The sequence below is a fragment of the Panicum virgatum genome, chromosome 3N (genome assembly GCF_016808335.1).
Source record: "Panicum virgatum strain AP13 chromosome 3N, P.virgatum_v5, whole genome shotgun sequence".
NCBI classification, from domain to species: Eukaryota; Viridiplantae; Streptophyta; class Magnoliopsida; order Poales; family Poaceae; genus Panicum; species Panicum virgatum.
In genome coordinates, this window is record NC_053147.1 from 66905081 (window position 1) to 66930436 (window position 25356).

General features: G+C 46.6%; 2 protein-coding genes across 2 annotated transcripts; both read left to right on the forward strand.

Moving 5' to 3' along the window:
* Positions 1–7049: 7049 nt before the first annotated feature.
* On the forward strand, positions 7050–9787 carry LOC120666908. Its single transcript, XM_039946896.1, has 5 exons — positions 7050–7484; positions 8147–8270; positions 8380–8469; positions 8600–8896; positions 9076–9787. The coding sequence occupies exons 2-5, from the start codon at positions 8160–8162 to the stop codon at positions 9556–9558; spliced, it is 981 nt and encodes a 326-aa protein (XP_039802830.1). The 5' UTR covers positions 7050–7484; positions 8147–8159; the 3' UTR covers positions 9559–9787.
* Positions 9788–19547: 9760 nt separating this feature from the next.
* On the forward strand, positions 19548–22339 carry LOC120666910 (beta-1,4-mannosyl-glycoprotein 4-beta-N-acetylglucosaminyltransferase-like). The gene is made up of 2 exons (XM_039946897.1): positions 19548–20018; positions 20865–22339. Exon 2 carries the CDS (start codon positions 20985–20987, stop codon positions 22077–22079), a length of 1095 nt encoding a protein of 364 aa, XP_039802831.1. The 5' UTR covers positions 19548–20018; positions 20865–20984; the 3' UTR covers positions 22080–22339.
* The last annotated feature ends 3017 nt before the right edge of the window (positions 22340–25356 follow it).

Here is a 25356-nt window from a genome sequence, read left to right on the forward strand (position 1 = left end):
CCTATAATTCTCGCGAGTGACAGAAAATCACTCGACTTCTACCGAACCATTAGCCTAGCCATCTAGCGACCTACACATACTAGTGTTCAAGCATAGGTACCTAGGAATTATGCAGCTAAGGTTCCAAGCAACTCCTATAAACTTAAATGCGCAAGTAGATAAGAATAACAATAAGTTGCATAAATTTAAAATAGATAGGACATGCTCCGGGGCTTGCCTGGGAATAACACTAGGTCAGTGTTAGTTAGAGAATAACTGCTCGGCGAGCATCTTCCTTCGGTCATGCACATCGGGATCCATCCATCCATCTTCTAGTTGTGTCCACCATTCACCGTCTTCTGGCTCGGCTCCAATGTCACATCCTTCACGTGGCTCATCTATCGTACCTAAATGAAATGCAGCAATGCATATGTATGAATGCACAGTTTCGAGTTGCTCAACAATGTAGATGTTATTATTTTTCCTTCACGATAAAGTTGTAGTCCAACACAAAGTGAGTTTGGACGTGAAACTTCCTAATTAACATTTCCTAGGTAGTCATTTATAGAGTAGTAATTTAATACAATTTAGTTCGCAAGAGGAATGGGTGGTTTTCAAAATCTTGCTAAGTCATGCAACACTAGTATTCTAGCAATTATTGTTCAACCAAGGATACAACATAAACATAATTACATACATCCTCTGATAATGAAATGCTTACACAAGGTAGAAAACTTAATGAACGATCTACTGTAAGAATTGCAATTATTTTCATATTTAAAGAAATAGTACACGAGGTATGAGAAATAGAACATGTTATAGCTGCATTAATATAATTTAAATTCTACAGACATTTATAGCAAGTTCCAGAGTCTCATATTTTACCAGCATGGTCAGATGCTCAAAGTTAACCCATGTAAAATTTATTAGATTTTTATATGTGCAGAAACTATTTTTTTTGACTTAGCACATTTACTAATGGCATAAATTACTTGAGTAGGTTCTACTGAGATAAAACATCTCAAAATTTTTATAAAGCATGCAGGGATCAAGTAAGAAGCACCGTAGAAGTAGCAACTCTTGAATCATAGTGGAACAACTAGGAAAAATTAAATTTATGTACTCACAGCATAAAACAATATCTAATAAAACCTATAGCTAGAGGTGTCCACTGACCATGAAACTTGTACATAAGTCTAACCTTCTATCATGAAACCCACTGACCAAAAATGGCCCTTAGATCATGCATGGAACTTGAGGTACAATTAAAGGTCCATTTAACTTGTAGTTTGAATAGAACAAAAACTAGTGAGCAAAAGAAAAAGTGAATTTAAGGAAAGTTATAGATCTAGTCACAAGGAACTCAGAACAACTGGATTTGCATTTTTATGATTTTTCTATGAATTGTTATCTATTTTCAAAGTTCACAGCATGAGTTCATGTATAATTTGCAAACTAGCCCCTAGAATCTTTTACTTCCTTGCATCCAAGCCCTTGGCCGGACTTCACTGAACAGAGGAGCGGCGGCGGCCATGTTTCTGGGGAGGAGGCTCGCCGGTGGCGAGGGGATTGTGGGGGAAAAGGTTGAGGAGACCGAGGTGGACCTCTGGGTGCTTGCGGTTGGGGCTGGGGTGGACGGAGGCGGGCTATCCACGAGCGCCGATGGCCGGCGGCGGCGCTGCGCGGCGGTGGCGGCGGTGCTCCGGCGGTGCTGGGCGGCGGTGGTCAAGCCGGTGAGCACAAGTGGGAGTATGGGAAGCTCGCTGGGGGGTCGAGTTGGGCGGAGGGAGGCCGGAGAGGGGACCTCCACGGCGAGGTCGATCTTCGGCGGCGGCAATGGTGGGCGGTGACGCTCCTGGGGCTCGCTCGCGGGGATGGCTCTGGGAGGCGGGGTTTGGAGGCTTCGGTGGGAGGTGAGGAAAGGGTCTGTGGCCTCGATTTGGGCTGAGGAGGGGTGGAGATGGTGGTTCCACGGCGAGGTAGGGGCGGCGGCGGCGGCCATGGCGTGCGGCGGCGCTCGGGGTGCAGGGGCGAGCTCAATTCAGCTCGGAGATGTGAAGGGAGTGGAGAGGGAGGTCGGGAACGCGTGCTGCGCGAGCCAAAGGGGAAGGAGAGGAGCGAGGGCGCAGGTGAGATGGAGAAGGGGCGCACGGCACGACGCGTTGTCGCCGTTGCGCTTCGAGCGGCCGTTCTCGGCGTGCGCGCAGGGAAACGGCGCCGCGTGGCGAGGTCGAGAAGCGTCGGGGAGGAACCGGGGATGGGGAGCTGGGTTTGGCCAGGGAGCTCAGCGCGTGGCCGGCGGCCAGAGACGGGCGCCGTTCCCGACGTTCGCCGGCGTGCGAATGCCGTGAGGAAGAGAGAGTGATAGAGTTGAGGGCAGTTTTGTAATTAAAACGAAGTTCCAAAACTTCATTTTGTAAACTCAATTTTTCTCCACTATCATGGCCGCAAATGAAAAACTTTTGAATACCAAACTTGCTTAAAATTTTGAGATCTACAACTTTTGTTTTAGTCACTTTTTCATTTGAAGCCTACTTTAAAAGTTAATTTTAAACTCTTGCAAATTCGAAATATAGCCCTTTTCAAAATTCAAAATTTTCTCAAGTTTTTGCGGGGCAACTTGAAAAATCATGAACATGAAAGTTGTTCATCTTTCGAAAAATACAACATTGGTTTTGGACAAAAAATTTTGTTTGAGCTATAATTAAGAAATTATTTTCAAAGTAGATGGGTTTGAAATTTGAAAGATAGTTTAAATCTTTAAAAACCATGATTCAAAAGACTTGTCATTTCATGTGTAAAATTTCATTTTCTCACTTTAACTTCAACTAGACTTTGGTTTACCATGACATTAGTGACATGCCAATTCAATTTCATATGTATACCTTTATTAGTTTGTGAGTTATTGATTGCCAAAGTGCATATACAATGGCACATACATACACATACACATGCATACACACATAAATGTATTCGATTCCATTTTTCTTGGTTGATTATGCATGAAACCATATTTAATATTTCTTGCTTAGTATTTTAAAACTGTGGGATGTCACAACGGCGAAGGCAGCGGTGGGTAATGGAGGGGGGGGGGGGGCAAACCCCCCTACTGCCACCGGAGCCATGGAGTCCCCCCGGAGCCCCTCCATGGATTTTGGATGCTAGAACAAGGTGTAGGGGAGGCTGGAGGTGGAAGATGACCCTGTTTAGGCTGCTCCTCACAAGTTGGGCTGGTAAATTGGTAATAGAGTATGGCGGCCCACTAAAAGAAACTTCCAGCCACTCAAGCCCAAGACCCAACCCATCAACCGCACAATAGCAGAGCAAACCCTATCCTGCTCTGCTATTGCATTGAAAGAAGCTTTGGTCCGTATGCTTTCAGCATGTTGAGAGCTGCACAACTATTGCATTGAAAGAAGCTTTGATCCTTATGCTTTCAAGTCATAATTTGTCAATCTCTATGCTTCGTGGGCAAGGGTATGATGGAACTTCTAATATGAGAGGTGAATTTAATGGGGTGCAGAAATTGATTCGTGATGAGAATCCTTATGCTTTCTATGTCCATTGTTTTGCCCAGCAATTGCAACTAGTGGTTGTTACTGTTTCAACATCTAGTGCAGATATTGCAGATTTCGTTAACTATGTTCCTTTAATAGTCAACAGTGTGGGTGCATCTTGTATGAGAAAGGATGCTCTGCTTGCAAAGCATCATGATGTGTTGCTACAAAAGATTGAGAATGGTGAGATTATGACCGGAAGAGGATTAAACCAAGAAAGTAGCCTAGCTAGACCTGGAGATACTAGATGGGGTTCACATCTTAAAACTTTGCTTCTGTGAGAAGAATGAGATCGAAGTGCCAGATATGGATAAGGAAATAAATGTTAGAGTGACATCCAGACATAGAAAGCAAAAGGTAACAAACATGCATTACTATCATGTTGAGATTTTTCTTGTCGCCATTGATGCCATTTTGACTGAGCTGAATCATCGGTTTAGTGAAACTAGTTCAGAGTTATTAGTATATATGGCTTGTTTTAACCCAAGGAAGTCCTTACCAAATTTCGATGTGGATAAACTTGTGAGACTTGCTGAAATCTATACTGAGGATTTTGATATTGGTGACCTTGCTGTTTTGCCAACTAAACTTAAATCCTTCATCAACCGTGCTAGAAGAACTCCAGATTTTATTGGATGTACTGAACTTGAAAAAATTGCTGAAATTATGGTCAAGACTAATATGAACACATCTTATCGATTGGTTTATCATCTCATTGAGCTAACCTTGATACTACCGGTGGCAACAGCTTCAGTTGAGAGGATATTTTCAGCCATGTCCATTATAAAGACATTTGCGTAGTAAAATGGGTGATGAATGGCTCAGTGACTTGATGATTTGCTATAATGAGAAGGAGATATTTAGAAAGATTGGTGATGAAAAGATCAAAAAGAGGTTTGAAGAGATGAAAAATCGTCGTATGTTGTTGACTAAAAAATTAATGGTAAGCTCTATTCTATTCTAAGTCGCAATTTCAAGGTTCATATATGTTTTACTAATCAATTATGTTTATTTATGTTGATTGCTTCTTCGGGTGAATAATGGGTATCACCGTCACGCGCGGCGTCTATTAGTTTCGTAATTTGGCTTTTCGGTATGGATAAACCGCATCCTTTATTTTTCATGATGTATTTTGTGATTTTTATTGTCCATCAATGTTTTAATATAAGACTACTTCAAACTATTATATTTGTCTTTTCTGAGGTGTCGTAGTGGTATTATGTCTTTGTAGCATTTTTTTTCCAGCCCCTCCTAAATTTTTTCCTGGCTCCACCACTGCCAGCATGCACTTCCTGGAGGTGCTATATGCAGTGGGAGAGCTTAGAAATGAGATGATTTTGCCTCCTTCATTAGCTGTCCCAATCAAAATACAGAACAGCCGCTGATGGCATCCTTACTTCAAGGTGAGAGTAGAAACTAGGAAATTGGAGACTTTAAAAGGTATTATGTGCTTCTCCAATTCCAAATCTTCCTTCTATATTTGGAGAGACTCCTTTTCTTCCAAGGTCTAATTCTTTAAAGCCCTTTCTGCCATCATGTCTACTTGGTTGGGATCTGCCTTTTCCATGAATTGATCAACCATATCCCAGAGAGTCAGGATGACCTGCTGGGCTCTTGGAGGTAATTCTTCCTCCATTCAGTGCAAAAAATGATGCCTCTTCGACTTGTACTGCATATATTGCACGCTGTAACAAAGTACATCATGGAAAATATTGACCTACACGTACATTTCTTGTTACATGACCACATTCCTAATTAACATATTCAACCAAAGCCTCACCTCCAAGAGACAACACAAGAAGCGCTGGCCATTATGCTTGCCTTCCCAGACGAACATGCGCCTTGGGTGTTTGCCATGGCGTCACCTGACCAAGGACTAATGGTTCACTCCACCCCAAGTGTCATCCTCCTTCCCGTCAGGAACAACATTAACAGAGGATGTCTACCAAAGGCGAAGATCAAAAGGACCAAATTTATCATCAGAAAAACTATTGCAACATCATGTGATGTCACCCTCAACAACAAATGCATAAACCATGGTAACACTATTGGGAGATGAGCACTAACTAGAATGAAATCATAAAATAAGCTACATATTTATTACCTGCACCTCCTCTTCATTTTTATCCTATCTTTCTCTTTCCTCGTACTCACTGCATCCAAGATCCAGGACCCTCGCCACTATTTTTATGGTTTGCCAGCGATCATTGGATACGATGGTGAGCCCCTCCTCTCCTCGATGCATCCTTTGATTTCTCCTTTGCTATTTTTTATCATAGACTCTTTGCAGAGGAGGTTATCTATGTCATTCAATTCGTTAGATTTTTCTTACTACACGTAGCGGTTGTACCCTATCCTCGTGAAGCATTGCGGCGGCGATGGCGGCGGCATGCCGGCCGAACCACTTGTGCCCTTTCCCCTCAAGCACTGCATTATTGCCTCTACTAATACTGTGCATGCAACCCCTCTTTTGGGGGCACATCCTCATGCAACATTGACAGCCATGGGGATCCCGTTGCCAAATCCAAGTTGGGACGTTTCGTTGGCGATGAGATGCGTTTTAAGGTATATTTTTTGTTTCATGGTTCTTTGATTAGATTGTTTCATTTTTGAATGAGTTCTTCGATTCGTTCCCCTTCAGATATGTTCCTGTGTGCTCTCAATTCCAAATCACACATTAACTAGGCCATGTTTCCACTCTGATTTATTCACTTTTAGACAATTAACCAATATTGTTAATAGCTTTCTTGTGGCATTTCAAGGGCACAAGCGAGGCCGACATAAAGATGAAAAAAAAACATTTTTCCTAATGGCCATGTCAATTGGGGCAATATGTAGAATGGTTTTACTACAAGCAATAATATAGTAGTAATTCTCAGTCTTTTGGAGCATAAATTTATTATTGCACATCCACATCACAAAGCAGATGAATCTGCAATAGTATTTTTCATAATTCACAGTAGTATTTTTTCATATTCAAGTAGTATTTTGTAACATCCCATATTTTTACAAAATGTTAAATACTCCAAAAATATGAAATTTTCAAAAACTTTTGTGTGGCAGTGAGTTAGCTAGGGTAATTCAAGGATAAATTCTACCCTTTCCCAAATTCCTAGCAAATAAAATTCAATTTAACATATGGATATATTGTTAGTGTGGAATATTTGGATTTTATTTGGATGTATGACTCTACCTTGTTTAATTTTATTTGTATAATTAATTTTTGGTTTGAAATGAGTGGTGTTTAATTTGGAATGGCCATTCAAATTAAATACAAAAACCTACAACTAACTTGGGCTCAAAGCCCCTAACCTAACCCAACCCAAACTCCCTATCTGGCCCGCTAACCCCGCCGACCGGCCCAATCCCCCACGCGCGCTCGGCCCAGACTGGCCCAAGCCGCCGCACCCCTCAGCCCACAGCCGCAGCCCTCTCTTCTCTCTCGCTGAGACGGTCGCTTCTTCCTCCCTACCACTCCGCCGCTCGCCGCTTGCGTCAGCGCCTGCGTCACGGCGCTTGCCCGGCGCGCCCAACGGCCTCGCTCCGCGCCCAGGGCGACGTCATCTTCCACTACCGCCTCACCACGACCCCGAGCTCCAGTCGGAAATGCCTCGGACCCGCACCGCGTCCGTCCCATCACCGCCGCTCCCTCGGCGTCCGGGCCCCCCCTGGAACCCTAGCTTCGCACCTCCTTAAGCCCCGGCCTCCGCCCCTAACGAAACCCTAATCAATTCGGGGGTTTTCCCCTTCCACCGCCGCCAATTTCAAGGAGAGGGGGAGAAGCAGAGGGGAGGGAAGGACGCCGCGAGGAGGACGACCGCGGCCGGGATCTTCGTCACGCCTGCGCCCCGTACGGCTACGTCGACCGTAGCTGCGCGGCACTGCACAGCCTCGACCCCCCGGCCTCACCTTGCCACCGCACCCAGCTCGGCGTCCACAGGCCCACCGGTGAGCGCCACTGCCGCCCTTCTTCCTCCGCTTCCCTGTGCCGGCGTCGCCTCTGGCCGTCGTGTTCTAGCCCTAGCCAGCCCTAGGTCACCCTTGCCCTTTGTGTGTCCGCCTGCAGGAGCCCGACGCCGCTCCGCCGCCGTAGACCACAACCTGCCGTCGCCCTACCCTCGCGCCGCCATGCCGAACTTGCTCGGCACGGCCACGCCGCGGCCCTGGGAACCAGGTGCCCGCACGTGCGCGCGCGACCCCGAGCTGAGCAAGCATCGGGCGCCGCCTTTTGGCGTGCCCCGGCGAGGTCCGCCACCACCACCATCCTTTTCGTCGCCGCCACGGCCTCGCCATGACATCACCCTGCGCCCGCGGTGCGCGCGCGAGCGCTCGGTTTCCCGAGGCTGGGCCTTTGCCTTGCCTTGGCGCTGAGCCACATCGCCGTCGCCGCGCCCACGCCATGACGTCGTGTTCGCGGCATGGCGAGGCCGTAGGGGGACATTCTGTCGAGCACTTTGCGCGCGTCCGGCCGTTACACCCACGCCCAAGCCACACACACGCACACACGAGCCGAGCTGTACCAGATCTAAATGTTTTCTTATTATTTTGCTCTTACAGTTGTCTGATTTTTCATGTAGTTACTCATGTCATTGACTGTAATTCTCCTGCAGTAATATAGCAGCGATGGAAATGTGTTACGATGAGGGCAATCTCCCCATTATGGAAATGTTGGAAATGTGTTCCGATGAGCGCAATCTCCTCATTATGGAAATGTGTTACGATGAACTTGAAATGGTATGCTGTTACTAGTATAGATGTAAATATCGCACTGTCAGTCAATTTGTCTGTCTATATCTGTATATTTGAAACTGACTGTTGTTTTGAATAAATTGGATCACTGTAGATGGACTTTGAACACTTCTCGGTGTACGACAGACTGACAATGGAGAAGTGGACGCGTATTGAAATAATGGCAGGAAAGCTGTGGGAAAAGGTGTGATTTACAATTATCGGCAAATTCCGTTATTTAAGAAATTGAGCATCAGACAAGGCTAGATTCCTTATCTGCCTTTATGTTGTGTTTTCAAAACTAATCATTGTTTTAAAATTCTTTCATGTAACAGTGGCAAAACGGAGCTGCATCATGGGCTATGCAGAGTGCTGGATCATCGACGTCATCACTACCTCCTCTCCCAGCAGCAGGCCCGCCCCCTATTTTGGAAGAGCTGCTGGGACCAGGATTACAGGCAGTTGATGTTCTCACAGTCACAGAAATCTTGGTCTCCATGACGGAGATACTAGCTGTCGGAGGATTTCTCGGCGCTCTGGGTTTTGCCGTTAATGTCCTTGGCCCAAGAGTCGCTCTTGCTCAACTTCTTGGTCTAACTGCGACGGCACCAGCTCTTGGTACACCTAACCAGGTAACACCCATCTGAACCGATGCTGTGAGGGAGTTTGGGTGGGGAGATAACAGGAACAGGAAGTGGGGAGGGCCGGAGCCCCGGAGGGGGAGGGTTTGGGAACTGAGAGTGACGCTTCGATGAGAATTTTTTGTTTCTGAAATGACTGATTCTCTCTTTCAATCTGGGTTAACCTGCAGGATCAGTCTCGGCGGACGAGGAGGAGGAGCCGGTGGGGGCCTCCTCAGTGTTACTTGTGCAGCCGCCGTGAGGTGTCACATTTCTTTAGCTGCTGTCAGGATCTGGTTTGTTACGACTGCGCGTCCGGGCGGGGTCCCGCCATGTGTAGGTGCACCTCCAGGCGCCGTCCAGTGCCGCACCGCCCACAGTACTCGCCGCTTCCAAGTCGGACAGTGCGCCTCCTCCAGCACCCAATCTGGCAGATCTACAACATCTCAGATGAGCCTAACTTCATCGTAATTCGCTACTTCCGGCCAGAGGACGCCGCTTATTCGCAAGAGACCACCGGAATCCGTTATACCTTTCACTTCTTCATGGAGGGCGCGCAGTGGACGAGACGCATTTCAGCCTGGTACACTGCTACTCCTCACGCCCAGGTGGCGCGGATTTTTCTCATAGAGGACAGCAACCCTGAAGGCAACAACGAGGCCGAGTCTCTGTAGTCGTCTCCTCACGTCCATTTTACTTGAGAAGTATAAACTTCAAACTTGTGTTTCTCTCTTCTACTAGGTTTGTGCCAGTCTGTTGCTACGGGTTCATAAAAAATCCTACCATGCAGTATATTACGGTGATGAATTTTGGCACCATAGCCACACATGAGGCAATATTTTGATAGACATTTGTTCAGTGTTGATCCTCTCCCGTATTGGTTGCAACAGTTTTTTGTTTGCATATGTCCAACTTCTGTGGATAGAATATGCGTGAGCTGGAAATATTCCTCTTAATAGCTTTTGGTTCCAGTAATCTTGCAATTGGAATTCAACTTTCTTATCCTATCTGAAATATACGTATAGAGAGTTTCCGTAGTACTTCACTTGGGACAAGGCTAAAATGTTATGGAAGCCTACAGAACATTGAACTTAGATTGGGAAGATGATGTATAAATGTACATTGTATTTTCAACTATGTTACTGATTATCTCCATGAAACAAATGTTCTGTCCAATTCTCCTTAGTTTTGTACACTGTCAAGCTGATGTTATATATGCTTTATTTTATTTTCTAATAGATTAATAGATGAACACTCAAGAGACCATTATAGAGAGCTTACCAAGGAACAAAATCTTGGATTTGATGAAGTGCATTTGAAAATTATAGACCAGCGAATTAAAAGAGTACAAAGTTGGTGGTCTTATAGATCCAAGTAATAAAATTTGTTACCCGTATCAACGCACGGGTACCGTCCTAGTGTACAATAAGTGAGACAATTCCCTACAAGCCATTAAAAAAGTTTCCAATTCCCTCCATACCACTATAAAACTTCTCGTTCCCAATCAGCTAGGCCCGGCTCAGGGGCATGGGCAGCAGGGGCGACCGCCTAGGGGGGTGGGGGGGGGGGGACAGTCTTAATGATGTACATGTCATGTGTTGGATGCAATGCCCGCAAGTAAATATAGGAAATCAGTGAATGGCAATGATGCTCATGTCCCAAGCAACTTGCCAGATAATTTGATGTTAGTGATCGGGGATCCATTACTTGGCATGCCATAGCCCTTATTTTCTTATCGTAACTCGTCACATTATTAATCAAGAATTATGAACAAGTTGCAAGCTTATTTTTCTCATAAAGAAGTCACAAGTTAAATATAACTACCTCTGGTCCTCCATCTTAGAATAACATTTAAATTTTTTGGACAGATCAAATAAATTCATAAAATTTATACTGTACCCTTTATTTAACATATTCCTGCATGCACATACCATCTGTTTATAACAGTTATATATGCCTGTCTTACACGTCTCCACGAAATAATCTAAGTAATTGTGCATGCTACTATTTATTAACCACAAGAGCCGCAAGAAAATTATCTTTTGAGAGTAATTTTCATCCATTCACCCATTCAAATAGGCTTCACAACTCAAACGTGACTATATTTTGTACAAGTTTTAAATGCTAAATGTAACTATACGAAGAGAGTATCACTATTTGTTTTAATTATGAGTACTAATAGTTACCTTTATCGTATTAAAAAATATTTAACATTAAGGGCCTATAGTACCAAGTTTGCCAAGAGCCCTCAAAATTATAGAGCCGGCGCTGCAATCAGCCATCGATCAAACTTTTTTGGACTTCTATGCCACTGCCGTCACCTTTTTGGTGGAACGTCAGTTACCTGCAGATTAAAATTTCCATTTTACCCCTGTCATGTGTGGGCCCCACCCTTCAATCTTCCTCCGCAGCTCTGGAAAAAAATTCGGTGGAGGCGGGCTGCAAACGCAGCTCCCTGCAGCCCCGCCTGGATGAGAGCCGTGTAACACCTCATATGTTAATTACTTTTCATTAAGGCTAATTATAGTCATTAGCGTTATAAATCACTAGAGAATAATTTTTCAGCAATTTCTGGATCAGTTCAGCTCGGACCGGTCTGACGGTCGAACCTGAGTTGGTTGTTTTGGAACCCACAGTATTTAAACCACTCTCACTCTCTCCCACCGGCACTGTCCCTCTCTCTCTCACGCTCACCAGCTCTCCCTCTCTCCCCAAGCTCCCCTCCCTCACCCAAACCCTAGGATCCAAAAATCCTCCATTTCCAATTAATCCAAGGCCAAGGATGACTCCCAATCGGTGGTGGGACGTCTCTCCTACTTGATTTCCCCGGGGGTGCTGTGGATTCCAAGTTTTTCGTAGGGGAAAAGCCCATTCAAGGTAATCTAGTGGTTTGGCTCGATCTCTTGTTCTAAATGGTTTTAGGCGATTTCCTCTGGTCAAACACATCCGCTTGCATCTCTGAACTAGAGCCTAGAAGGGTTGTGGAATTGGTGGGCGATTTTCGCCGCGCGCACGCCGCCGTTCCCCTCAGGTTCAGATTATCCGGCCTAGTACCGGATCATCCGACCCAACCCTCTTTTTGTGCACAAAAATCACTCCAAAAATGCCTAGGTCCGGATCATCCGGCATAGGGTCGGATCATCCGGCACCGTCCAGTGGCAAAAAGTACTGTTTGGTCGGATCATCCAACCTATGGGCGGATCATCCGACCATGGGGACTTAACGGCAATCCTAAGCCAAAACTTTCTGGTGGTGGTCGGATCATCCGGCGTTGGGCCGGATCATCCGATCAGCACAGACCTTCAGTGCTTGTAAAATACGTAGAAAATTACAGAAAAATTAGAAAAATGCAAAACCAATTGTGTTAGCTTCGTATCTTCATGCTCTACATGGTAGAACCATTAAATGCATGGTTTGAAAACGTCTTCTATGCAATTTTGTTTATGCTAAATAAAGGCCTTTATAGCTTGTTATATGCATAAATAGAGAGTTAGATTTATGCATGCATTTCTCATACCATATGCATACGTGTAGCAGCCGCAGCGGAGGAGGTTGTCTACGAGGTGGTTGCGGAGACATAGGAGCCGCTAGGGCAAGCCCAGCAGGAGGAGAGGCGTGAGAACCCGGCCCAAGGCCCAGTTCACCCCAGTGCAGAGTAGCAACCCGAAGGCAAGCCCTGGTGCATAACTCAATATTTTTAAATTATGAAATATTATATATATATATATCTATCTAGTACTTGTGCATTACGTTTCAGGAATTGTTGAAAACTTAGATGCATAATCCTTAGATTCCTTGAGTCCTATACTAGCAGATGTAGGACGATAGTCATGGCATGCTTAATAGGACTCGGTAGAAGCCGAGTGATTTCTTGTCACTCGCGAGATAAAGGATATTATAGAAGTCGAGTAATTGCCGGTTACTCGCGAGATATATAATTATCTTTGTACTTCAGTAATTGAGATATGGAATGCAATGTGGAAATGATGGAAATTTGAGACCGGACGGGGAAATGTTATTGAGGTGTAGGCATGGCAGCAGGACAGGGTTCCTGGGTGTCTTAGCCCCGTCTGTGTCGATTGAGGACCGTACCGTTGTTGGCCCTGCTGATCATATTTGAATTGTACTAACCGCACGCCGGGAGTAGGATGTAATCGAAACCGGTAAACCTAGTACTGCTTCGCTTCGAAAGTACAGGACCCCATCTCACCTCTTGGGGTAGTCGAGTATTCGCGGAGAAATGGGGATGCATGTATTTACTTTTGGTGGTCTCACGTTGAGCTCGGCTGACCATATGATGGTGGGGCGGTCCTGTAGTTTGAGGCGGGGAGGGGAATGGTTGGTGCGTGTGGTCCGACGGGGCTTATGCGTGCCGTGTTGGTTAGGTCTATCTTGCAAGGTTAAATTGAATCGATTTGCCGTCAGTCGCTCTCGGACATGGGCACCTTGATCACTGCGTCACATCGTAGTAATGAGATGGAATACAAATGATATACGATTATGATTACTTGAAATGTCCTTACATATTTCACCATGTTTGCTCTAGATAGGTCAATATTAGTTGAGGTATAAGATATATAAAATCATGAGCTAAAAGATGGAAAAATAAGGATTTACTTTAGTTTCTTTTCCATAAAACAAACCACCGACCAAAAAGTCTTGCATGTCTAGATATGTGGGCTAAGTATACCCAATAGTCGGGTAAATTTTGCTGAGTATTAGTTGCTCAGGGTTTGTTGCCACCATTATTTCAGGACACCCAGACGTTGACTTCTGCCCCTGCTGTGTCAAGTTCATCCGCCGGGATGCAGAGGGGTGGGAAGTGGTGGAGAGAGACCCTTAGGCTAGGGGGTTGTTGGGTTGCACACTTGAGGGCTGAGTGTGTAGCCTCTCTGTTTTGCGTAGACCGGTCTGACCGGTCTGTGGGACCGGCCTGACCGGTGGAGGCATCAGTGTGGTGGTGACCGGTCTGACCGGTTGGGTGAACCGGTCTGACCGGTCATGTAAAGCCAGATTGGTAAAAGCTAGTGTAGTTGTAGATTTTCTCTCTTCTTGAACTCCGGTTTCATATATTGTAAAGTTTGTAAATTATACCATCATATGTATATTTGAACTTAGTTTGTAAAACTTAATATTTCATAATCATCTTGTGTATGTATTTTTGAGTATTATATTGTGCTCGTACCATCTGCGCGCACCTTCGCGTGGGACTACCGGTGATGTTTCGATCGGGCCGTGGGTTGAGAAAGAACCGTCAAATTAAGCCATTAAGCTAATACGCCTGATGTGTTCAAATGACGGCCATTACACTTAATTTAATGTTTTAATTTAGCGGTTCGGTCACACGCCAAGTGGATAGGAGAGGTCGCCCTCGCTCCTCTGCGCCACAACAACCCCTGCTGGCCACCGCCGCGTGCGCGCACGCGACCAAGCTCTGCGGAGTACCTCGGCACGGGCGGGGCCCCACCGCAGGTGCCGCCGGATGGGCGGAAGAAGGCCCCCCAGGCCGCGGTGGGCGGTTCCATCTTGGAGGGAGACGCCGAGGAGGACCTCTCCACGGCCGCACTGTAGGCCTCGATGGCGCGGCTCGAGGGCATCGGGAAGCTGGCCCAGTCGAGGAGGAGCAAGGCGGCCCGTCTTAGCGTCACCTTGAGGCATGAGGCACAGCGTGATGCAAGCGTGCGCGCGCCGCGGAGGAGGAGTAGGGCGCCAAGCCCGTGCGCGCCATGGAGGAGGAGCAGGGCGGCGAGCGCGAGTAGGAGAGAGCAAGGAGGGGAAGAAGGGTGGCATTGGGAGGCCGTGGTGACCAGGAGCGGAGCGGGGCTGGTCGGGGTGCAGCGGCCTCGCCAGCGATGTCAGAGGGGGGAACCAGATCATCTGACGTCGGGTCTGCGATGGTAGTATGCAGTCACGCGGATCTGGCCGTCCACCTGAGATCCTACGATGCCTCCCACCGGCGGCTCGCACGCGGCTCTCCTGCTTGACGCTGGCTTGGCTGGCTCGTGTTTTTTGTGCGGAACTCGCTCGCGGCTCTTATGGGATGGCTCGCTTCCTCTTCAACTGCCCTATTCTCCTCCCAGGCTCCCACCACCAGAATTCCCCACCACCACCTCTCCATCCCCTTTGCTTGCACCGATGCGCGCAGCGCCCATACCGGCATGTGCCACGCCAGACAATCCCAGAGGCACTGCTGCGATGCATGCTCGCTGTGGCCGCAATGACTGCGATGGCCACGACGGCGGAGGAGGCAGCGGTGCTGCGGCCGCGACAACCATGACGGCCGCAACGAAGGAGGTGGCGGGGGAGAGTGCCGACACCGGGGCCTTCGACGGGGCGGCGGACACGTTCGCCAAGCTAAGGGAAAGAACAAACAGGGCAAGAGCTTGGCGCGCGTCCATGCTCGGTGGTGATTTCAAGATGATTCTGGACAAGATGGTGTCATGGATCAGCAGTTTCAAGCAGGAGGGGGCAGCCGACTTTGGACATTGTGGGAATCTAGTTCTGCTTGGCTAGCTGTTCTCGTTTTCTGTTGTGATTGCACATGATTGTAACGCTGGAGTTTCTAGCATCTTTCGTTTTTCCTTTTCGTTTGAACCTATGTATAGATTGACATTGTGTTGTAAATTTTCTTGGATTTGAATAAAAAGTGATGCTGATTGTTGCAAGTTGAGAGATGCACAAAATGGTCTGTTGTTCAGAGATTCAAAGGTTCTGTGTGCATGATGTCATCCGACTCATCATCACTGTCCAGAGATATCAGAGAAACTCCTGCAGAAGCAGAATAGGAATGAGTTATTCCCCGAAAATTGTAAAGAAATTTTGATGAGGCTAGCACACAGTTGGAATGGAATACAGTGTCCTTCACCGGGAAGAGGATCGCTTGCAAAAGCTAGATACAAGTTAGAGCACTTAATCGGAGGATTTTTCAGCAGATGACATGCGGTGGGCGGCAGATGGCCCAACCGAGCGCGAGGAGGCGAAGCCCGGTGTCTCGACAACAGCAATGCCGGGGCTCACAGAGCAGGGCACATCCTGTTGGAATTGATCTCAGCAGTTAAAACATGAATTGAAGGTTGAGATCAAAACCATTGAAACACAAATGGTTTTGCTAAAACCACTTGAGTCCCAAGTTTTTACTAGAAACTTGGCCCTCTAGTTTAGTCAAAACTTAAGCCCTTAGTCTTGCCAAAAAACCATTTGAGTCTCAAATAGTTTTGCTTGTGATCAGTGGGCAAAATTCAAACTATGGGTGTGGTTCCCCTATGTGTGTAGTGGCTATAAATAGAGGGAAGAGGGTTAGAACTCAAGTCAAGTTATTTCTCTCTCTCTCTCTCTCTCTTACATATCTGATCATCTCTACCACTACCAACACTAGGAAGAGCAACACCAATCCATCTATACATTTAGATGGGTTCTTCATCTAAAGAAAGTAAGCCTACATTATATTTTCATGCACATACATGTGATTCATTAGGATCTAGTCGATCCAGAGCATATAACAGTGGCACCAGAGCCATGCTAGATTCTTTTGGATCCTTGTTCATGTGTTATTCATGCTTCTCTAGATGAATCGGTGCCCAAAGTTCATGTCTGTGTGCATGCCCGTAAAAATATTCATGCAATTCAAGTTGCATATGCTTCAATTAGACTTCTATCTAGCACAATCATGCTTTGATTTATGAAATTCATGATGATTATGGTTCAAGCTCTTCACTGCATAAGCAGTTCATGTCTAATTTAAGTTTCTGTTCATGATTTTCATCATGATTAGTTCGCTGTTTATATGATTTATGTTTAATTCAAGTCTATGCTCATGATGTTTATCATGTTCTTGCATGATTTATTACTGCTAGACCCAAAATCATGAAACCCTAGCCATAGTTTTTCCCCAAAAATTTCTTGAACCTTAGACTAAATCCATAGTTAAGGAATGGTGCCGGACATACCTTAGGGCCGCCATGGATGTCGTTGACCGCGACATCACCATGGCCGCCACCTCTAAGTGGGTCTCCGCTCCATGTTTTGTTCCTGAGCGGCCCCTAGTCCGCCGCCGCAGATGCTCAACGCCGGCTCCCCTCGTGCGCGCTGACGTCTGGGGGAGGCCGCTGCCGGGCATGGCCGCCGCCGTGGGCCTTTCGTGCTTGCGCGCGAGTAGGCCCTTAGGGCATCGTCGAGCAACGCTCGACGGGGCTGCGCGCCTGGACAGGCGACACGCAGCTCCGGCGAGCGGAGCTCGGCAGCACCGCCGGCCCCTCCGCCCTCGATCCATGGGCACGCCGCCACCTAGCTCGGCTGCCGCCACCGCCGGGTGAAGAGGAGAGAAGAGGGAGATAGAGGAGAGAGAAAGGGGAACAAAAAATGACATTAGGGTTTTCAGGGGGCTGGGGGTGGCTGGTGGTTTTGTTCACCATGGGCCCGTCCTCAGCCGTCGGATTAGGATCCGACGGTGTGAGACGGCCGGCCGCCCCGTGGGCCAAATGGGCCGGTGCGGGGCACCGGTTTTCTCGACAACAGCAATGTCGGGGCTCATAGAGCAGGGCACATCCTGTTGGAATTGATCTCAGCAGTTAAAACATGAATTGAAGGTTGAGATCAAAACCATGGAAACACAAATGGTTTTGCTAAATTTTTGCTAGAAACTTGGCCCTCAAGTTTAGTCAAAACTTAAGCCCTAAGTCTTGCTAAAAAACATTTGAGTCTCAAATAGTTTTGCCTGTGATCAGTGGGCAAAATTCAAACTATGGGTGTGGTTCCCTATGTGTGTAGTGGCAATAAATAGAAGGAAGAGGGTTAGAACTCAAGTCAAGTTATTTCTCTCTCTCTCTCTCTCTCTCTTACATATCTGATCATCTCTACCACTACCAACACTAGGAAGAGCAACAACAATCCATCTACACATTTAGATGGGTTCTTCATCTAAAGAAAGTAAGCCTACATTATGTTTTCATGCACATACATGTGATTCATTAGGATCTAGCCGATCCAGAGCATATAACACATCCGACTCCGGCGTCTCGGTGAAAGCAACACGGAGGAGGACAGAGTCAGGCATGTCTGCAACGGCGGCGCCGCGGGCGGTGGGTTCCCCTAGTCGTCATCCAGCACGAGGACATGCAACTTGGGTGCCGAGGACAAGGAGGGCCGCGGCTTCGGTGGGGATAGGTGTCGTCGAGGACGATGGGGCGCGCTCGTCCTTGATGCCAAGTCGTCAACGTCCGCACGCTCTTTCGGTCACCAGCCTGAGCCTGCGCCGCAGTGCCCCTGCCTCCTCCGCCGTCGCGGCCGCAGCGCCGCAGCGAGCAAGCAAGGAGAAGAGGGCAGGCGAGCCGCAGCGCCCTGGGCAGGGCTTGTTTGGCGCGGCGCCGGCGGGCATGGCGAGCAGTCCCGCAAGGAGAAGAGGGCATGCGAGCCGTCCCGCAAGGAGAAGAGGGCATGGGAATCAGCTGCGAGCGAGCCAAGCCAGCGTCGGGCAGGCAGGAGAGCTGCACGCGCGAGGCATCGTTGGATTGCAGGCAGACGGGCGGATCGCGCGACTGCAGAGTAACATCGCCCACAGCGACGTCAGAGGATCTCATTGCGCAGGGCAGGTAGGCTGTAGGCAGCAGGGGGCCGCGTGAGCGGGGAGAGCTTTGGGCAGCGGTGGCCAGCGGTGGCTGTTGTGGCATAGAGGAGCGGTGGAGAGAAAGACGGGGACTAAGACTGACAGGCGGGCCCCATGTGTAAGAGGGGTAAACTGGAAATTTTAAGCTACTGTTAATTGCCGTTTCACCGAAAGCTGACGGCAGTGATATAGGAGTCCAAAAAAAGTAGGATCCATAGCTGATTGGGAATGAAAAGTTTTTTAGTGGCATGGAAGAAATTGGAAACTTTTTTAATGGTTTGTAGGGAATAGCCTCAATAAGTTTTGCATGGTTGATTCTTTATTTTCAAAGGGTCAGTTGGATCCATGCCACTCCAATTTCTTGAAATTGGATCTCATGTTGAAAATCATGCCATTGAGTGGCATGATTTTCAACATGACACCCAATTTCACAGAGTTGTGGTGGCATGAATCGAATTTTCCCTATTTTCAAAAGGTGTCTAGATTCTTAAGGTCATTTCTAGTGAAGATTTCATAAGAATTTCATACATATTAATATACATATTAAATAGGGTACCATGTCACCCTTTTAAATGATGTGGAACTGGATTAATGAGGACAGAGATGAAATGGATTTTTTTTGAAAAATAAGATGAAATAGATTTCATTTAGATGAAACCATTTATGCACGATTACCAACTCTTGATGAGTCTTATAATTAAATGTAACTAGAGTATGAAATAGCAAATATGAAGCAATATACACGGTTACCAACTCTTGATAGGTCTTGAATTAAATGTGATGAGATTCTATGAAATAGCAAATATGAAACAATGCATTGAGTTTTATTTGTATTTTGTTCATGTGGCACTTTTAAAAATAAGAAAATGAAACTATCTATTAGGATGGGCCTTAAAAAACACCGTTTCTATTGATAAAACCTTGTTATTCGCACTTTAGGACGCTTGACTTCGTCCTTTTGGTCAAACTCACTCCACGTGGGAACATTATTTGTGTGGTCGGCTCCACTTCCACCACGGAGAGCAGAGGAGATCCTACACCCAACATTCACGCAGAGAATCCGAATCCGACTGCCGCCCACGCCCCAAAAAAAGCTCGCCGGGCCACGCACCACCGAGCAGCAGCGCAGTGGAGTGTGGCAGGGCAAGGCATTGCAAAGCACTACTCATCGCATATCCCACGGTTCCTCTCCCGCAAAAGCGAAAGCCTCGATTTTTTTTAGCCAACAGCAAAAAGTCGGTGCCCAATTTTAGCAGCGGCATTCCTCCACCTCCACGGAGGCGATCGGCGGAGCACGCGACAGAAATAGGCGGGCGGCTGCAGAGAGATTGGCGGAGGAGTCGAGGAGGGGGTTACATGAGACAAGGCCGGAGGCGGAGGAGGCGACGGGCGGAGGAGGGGTTAAATGAGCCAGCGAGACCGGAGGCGGAGGAGCGGGCGGTGTAGAGGAGGCGGAGGAAGCGGACCGCGTGGGGGCTTTCCACCTTGGTCTTCGTCTTCTCCTTTCGCCTCTTCGTCTTCTTCTTCCCTGAGGTGATTTCGCTGCCCTTGTTCCTGGGCACCCAGTGCGTGCTCCCTTTTCTAGCCTTTTTTTCTTTCTTTCTTTGTTTCTTGGCATATTGCTCTGCAAATTTCGGATCTTTAGGTGGAGGGGGCAAGAACCAAGCTTGGTTTAGTTCAGATTAGATGCCAACCGATGGAGGCGGCGGCACAACGCATGCGTTTTGTTACATTTTTTCCCTTTTGCGTTGCCATTCAGGCATGCTCCTGAATGGATTAGATTACAGGAGAGAAATGATTGCATGTGTATTTTTTTAATCAGGGTCTATCCCATACTGCAGATTACTGAATAGGAATGCCCAATTTGTATTTGATTTGGGCAAAAGGTGGTAGCCTCTTGCCTATGCCGCTGAGATGGAAAACATCTTTCGTAATGTCCACTTGACATTTCGGCGATGTACTGCATCATGCGTATCTTGCTAGTCCTAAATTGTTTGATTCCATTTGGTTATTATAGGCAGATGTGCTGTTAAGATCATGTTTAATGCCAGAGATTGTTATGTTTTTTCAGTAACAACAATGCACCAATATACGCTGTTGGCTCTTGTCTGCCATGTTTCATTATATCATTTATTGCTGGGATGCTCTAACCGATGACTCCATACTATTTAGCTTTCTTTAGATGTTAAGAGCAATGCCGATTCCATGAGAAGTTTAGAAGGGAATACGTGTAGCTGTAACTTGTCTCATCATTTTCCTCCCTGTGCTAGCAATTTTACCAATATGTTAGTTTTCTCTGGTTTTGTGGTATGTTGCATGGTTCACGTTATGTATACCTGATTCCTTTTGCTTATTTTTCTGTCTTGTCTTGAAATGCAGATTACCTTCAGATTCGGACGTTTTCCACACACCCCAGAAAGATATAGTATTCGGAGCACTCTCCTATGCTTCCAAGAGACACACTCATTTCTTTCTTTGTCATAGACGCAAGATCTTCTCATGGCCAGAGACTTACCCCATCCGCCTGTAACGAGACGAAAAATTCTGCCTTTCAAGTTCCTGATACCATTTGTTCTGATTCTTTCTGTGTCTGTTATTGCTGTCACCCAGTACTTCCAAAGTATCTCTTACCTTCTGCGCCCACTGTGGGACACACCACCTACACCATTCACCCGCATTCCACACTACTATGCTCCCAATATCTCCATGCCCCAGCTGTGCCAGCTCCATGGCTGGGGCATCCTTCCCTCCCCACGGCGTGTGTTTGATGCTGTCCTCTTCAGTAATGAACTTGACATTCTGGAAATCCGTTACCGTGAGCTCCTCCCATATGTTGATAGGTTTGTCATCCTTGAGGCCAATGCCACCTTCACCGGTATCCCCAAGTCACTCTCCTTTTATGAAAACATCGGCCGTTTTGCATTTGCTGGATCAAAGATTGTCTATGACATGCTTTCTATTGGAGAACTGGATACTGATCATCTTAGGCAGCCCTTCAATGTCGAGGCATATCATCGTCGTTCACTTAACATGTTGATACGAAGATCAGGTATTGCTGCTGGTGATGCGCTGATCATGGCTGATGCTGATGAGATCCCTAGCCCCGAGACACTGCAGTTGCTCAAGTGGTGTGATGGAATACCACCAGTCATGCACCTTGAGATGAAGAACTATATGTATTCCTTTGAATTTCCTGTGGACGACAACAGCTGGAGAGCATCAGCACATGTGTTCAATGAGCGTACATTATATCGCCACTCCCGTCAGAGCAACCTAATTCTGGCAGATTCAGGTTGGCACTGCAGTTTCTGCTTCAGGGACATCAAGGAGTTTATTTTCAAGATGAAGGCGTACAGCCATGCAGACCGAGTGAAACAGCAAAGCTTCCTAAATCCAGAAAGAATTCAGAAGATCATATGCAATGGGGAGGACCTTTTTGACATGCTACCTGAAGAGTATACATTCAGAGACCTCTTCAAGAAGATGGGGCCGATACCGAAGTCAGCATCTGCTGTGCATCTGCCTTCCTATTTGATCAAGAATGCAGACAAGTTCAGATTCTTACTACCTGGTGGATGCTTGAGATCAAAGTAGATCAGATGTTAGCATTGTTAGTCAACAGTATTTGTTTTAGCTTCAATACTGTTGTTCATGTGGAAACAGGTGTTTTTGTTTGATCTGAAATAGTGTTACTTTTACTCTTTTAGATAGGGTGCTAGGAGCTATTTTGGTGTGTACTTGAGGAACTATGGGAATTTTCACCTTGTGTACGTAGTGATGGGCTTTTCACCCCTGAATTTACAGCAAGCGACATAGAAGTAAAAGTGGATACAGGAAGTATCTGTTGGGTTCACCCTGATCTTTCTTTTGCAAACAGCTGGAGATTATTTGTTGGCTATCATTTTTGGCATTGTACAACCAATGGCCAGCCAGGATTGAAATGCCCTAGATCATCTGCATTCTGTTCTGATGATCCGATTCAATGACACAGTGCAAGGTCTCTAATATGTATGGTTGTAGGTCAAATCAATGTCAGCCCAATCTTGTCTCTCTTTATCTAGTCTCAGGCCCTCTCTTTCAGAACAGCACGAGTCCGTTGCATGGCCCTATCTTCGTAAGAAGACATATGGATGGTCGTCTTGTCAGGGAAAGATCTCATCTTCTAGCGTGCTGATAAAATGATGTTAGTGCCACGCAGATAATAATTTTCAAGGCTAGATTTAGGACGGTTCCGGGCACATGCCACCAATCAATGCTAGTACATTGTATATTTTAGTTTCCCTTTGTGATAGTGTACATAGAAATCTTCTTCACCAAGTTTGTTATTTTCTCGCTTCAGTAGTGCAGGCTGCAGTAAACAGGAGGGAGTTAGTTTGGAAGGTCATGTGGTGCCTAAAAATATACCTTTTGTTGTTTGGGAACGATGAGGATATCGTTATATTGATGAAGATGCCATTCATAAGGTTAAAACGGGATTGTCTGCAATTCTTCAGCAACGTAATCGTGAAATGGTGATACAAATTGCAATCTTTTGGGCTCATCCCAACCAGCAGCTGGCTGGATCGGAGACTGTTTGGCAGCTCTGGCCAGTGCACTCGATCAACTGCATTCTCTCAAACACAAACAACACTGGAGAGCTGCACTCTCGTAATTTGATGTAACTATATGGATGTGTTTCAGTTTCGGACTTTCAGTAAACGGTTTTGTTGTCTTCCCACATGCATGGGCGAGTAATTTGAGAAAGAGGTGGCATTTGGAAGCACCGGTTCTGATCTTGAGAGCTTGCGAGTCTCGGACTCTGGGCTGTAATTCTGAATCCATCTCTCGTTATCTGAACAAAAATTTTTACTTGTTTCTCTGATATGGAGAACATGGACTCATGGTCACGGCGCAATCTAGGATGTAAACGACGGCCAACGATGTAAACTGGATGATGACATGGATTTGGGTTGATGTCCACTAGTTGGCCCAACGGCCAACTGGGCCTTTGACTCGCGCTCTGATCGGGAGCGTCTAGCCCAATGCGAGGCTGGTGGGCTCTTGTCGTGCAGTGCAATAAATAGGAGGTGGGGGCCAGGAGCTCATCGTACGAGGTTCACTGCCGGGCACTTCCCACTATCCAAACCCTAAAACCGCTCAGAGAGGAGCACTGCAGCTATGGGAAGCTCCACCGATGCCCTCTACTCTAGCTCACTGTTGCTGTCGACCTTGCCATCGCCACCGCGACGCTTCTGCACCATGCGTTGCTGCCCCATAGCAGACCTTCACCAACAAAGAAGGTGATGGCCGGGTCGAGTTCCCTAAGAACCAGTCAGTCTACTGCTAGATGATCCAAAAGTACACCTAACAATAGATGGTCAATATGCTTGCGTGGTAGACTGCCAATGAGAGGTTAGAAACTATTCTTTTTGTGCATTACCAGTACTCACTACTTGAAGGATCTACTGACAACGGAAGATGTTTTGCACGGATGAGTCTCCTCTGCAGTACTGCAGAGGGACTCACCCCCTGACATGTGGGCTCGAGTGATGTGGGGCCCACACATCAGTGAGGGTGAGTCCCTCTGCAGTACTGCAGAGGATTTGCTTCCGTTTTGCACAGCGTGGCAAGTCATATGCAATGTAGGCGAAAGTTACAACGTGACTTGCTTTTCATAAAAAAAACAACCTGACTTGCTGGAGGAAAGTCACTGGATGTGAAAATCCTTGTTTGGGAGGGCTCCAGGTGCTCCAGCTCCTACCACTGTAGCGCACTATAGCAACCCGCAGCCTGAGCCGGTGGAGCTACTTTTCCAGCTTCACCCTTTTCCTTGTTCATTTAATTTTGAACCTCCATTTGCATACCCGCTTCATGTCACAGTGAAAATAGTGTTGCTACTGTAGCACGAAGCTGGAGCTGTTTCCGGCGGAGCCATGCCAAAGAGGCTCTCAGGATTTTCTTATAGTTCCATTCCGCCAATGAGAGGTCTCTAAGTTCCTCTAATTTTTCAAGAAAGAGAGGGCAAGCTTTACATTTGCAATATTAGCTGATAGGCTGGAAACTTGTTTTCCCAACCTTTGAGTGTTCCTTTTAAATTTTTGAACTTTGCAGAGAGATTTTTGGCCTTGTCTTGCTGATAGTTCGCGACTCGCAATGATCATCCATATTGTACTACCACTACTAGAAAACAAGCCTTAGGTCCACCCCAAAAGTAACAGCAGGTACCGGTTCATCTCCATACCGGTACTTTTGGGGTGGTGGAATCTATGAATGAGTCTTAGGTACCAGATGGTAACTTTTATATTAGTACCGGGTGGTACCACCAACCGGTACCTATAGACGAGCCTTAGGTACCGGTTGGTGTTACCTTAGGCTCATCCATGGATTACTTTAAAAGAAAAATATCTCCTTTTCTATCAGAACCACTGTGTAGTTGAGATGGTAAAGGAGGAACGTGCGAGGCTAGAGGTCGCGAGTTCAAATCCCAGCCAAAGAGAATATTTTGCGTGAATTTTGGAGGCCTTAGGTACTGGTTATTTTACACGGTACCAAAGGCTCGTACCTTTGGTACCGCTTGTGGGGTACCGGTTCAAAAAACCGGTACCAAAGGGCATATGCAACCGGTGCCTTAAGCCATTTTTCTAGTAGTATTCATGTTCCATTCACTAGTTTTCGAACATGAAAATCTTTCCCTTCCCTTGGGAATTTCAGTATTTATCTCAATAACACAGGGAGAATGATATGATTGTTTCCACTATAATTGGTCAAACAATCGTATGTGGATAATTTTGTGTGCATGAATATGATGAGGTGAACGGTATTGCTTATTCGACTATGTATATTTTTCCCCTTGTAGAGGCGAATCTGCTAGCTTAGAAAGCTCGTTTCGCAA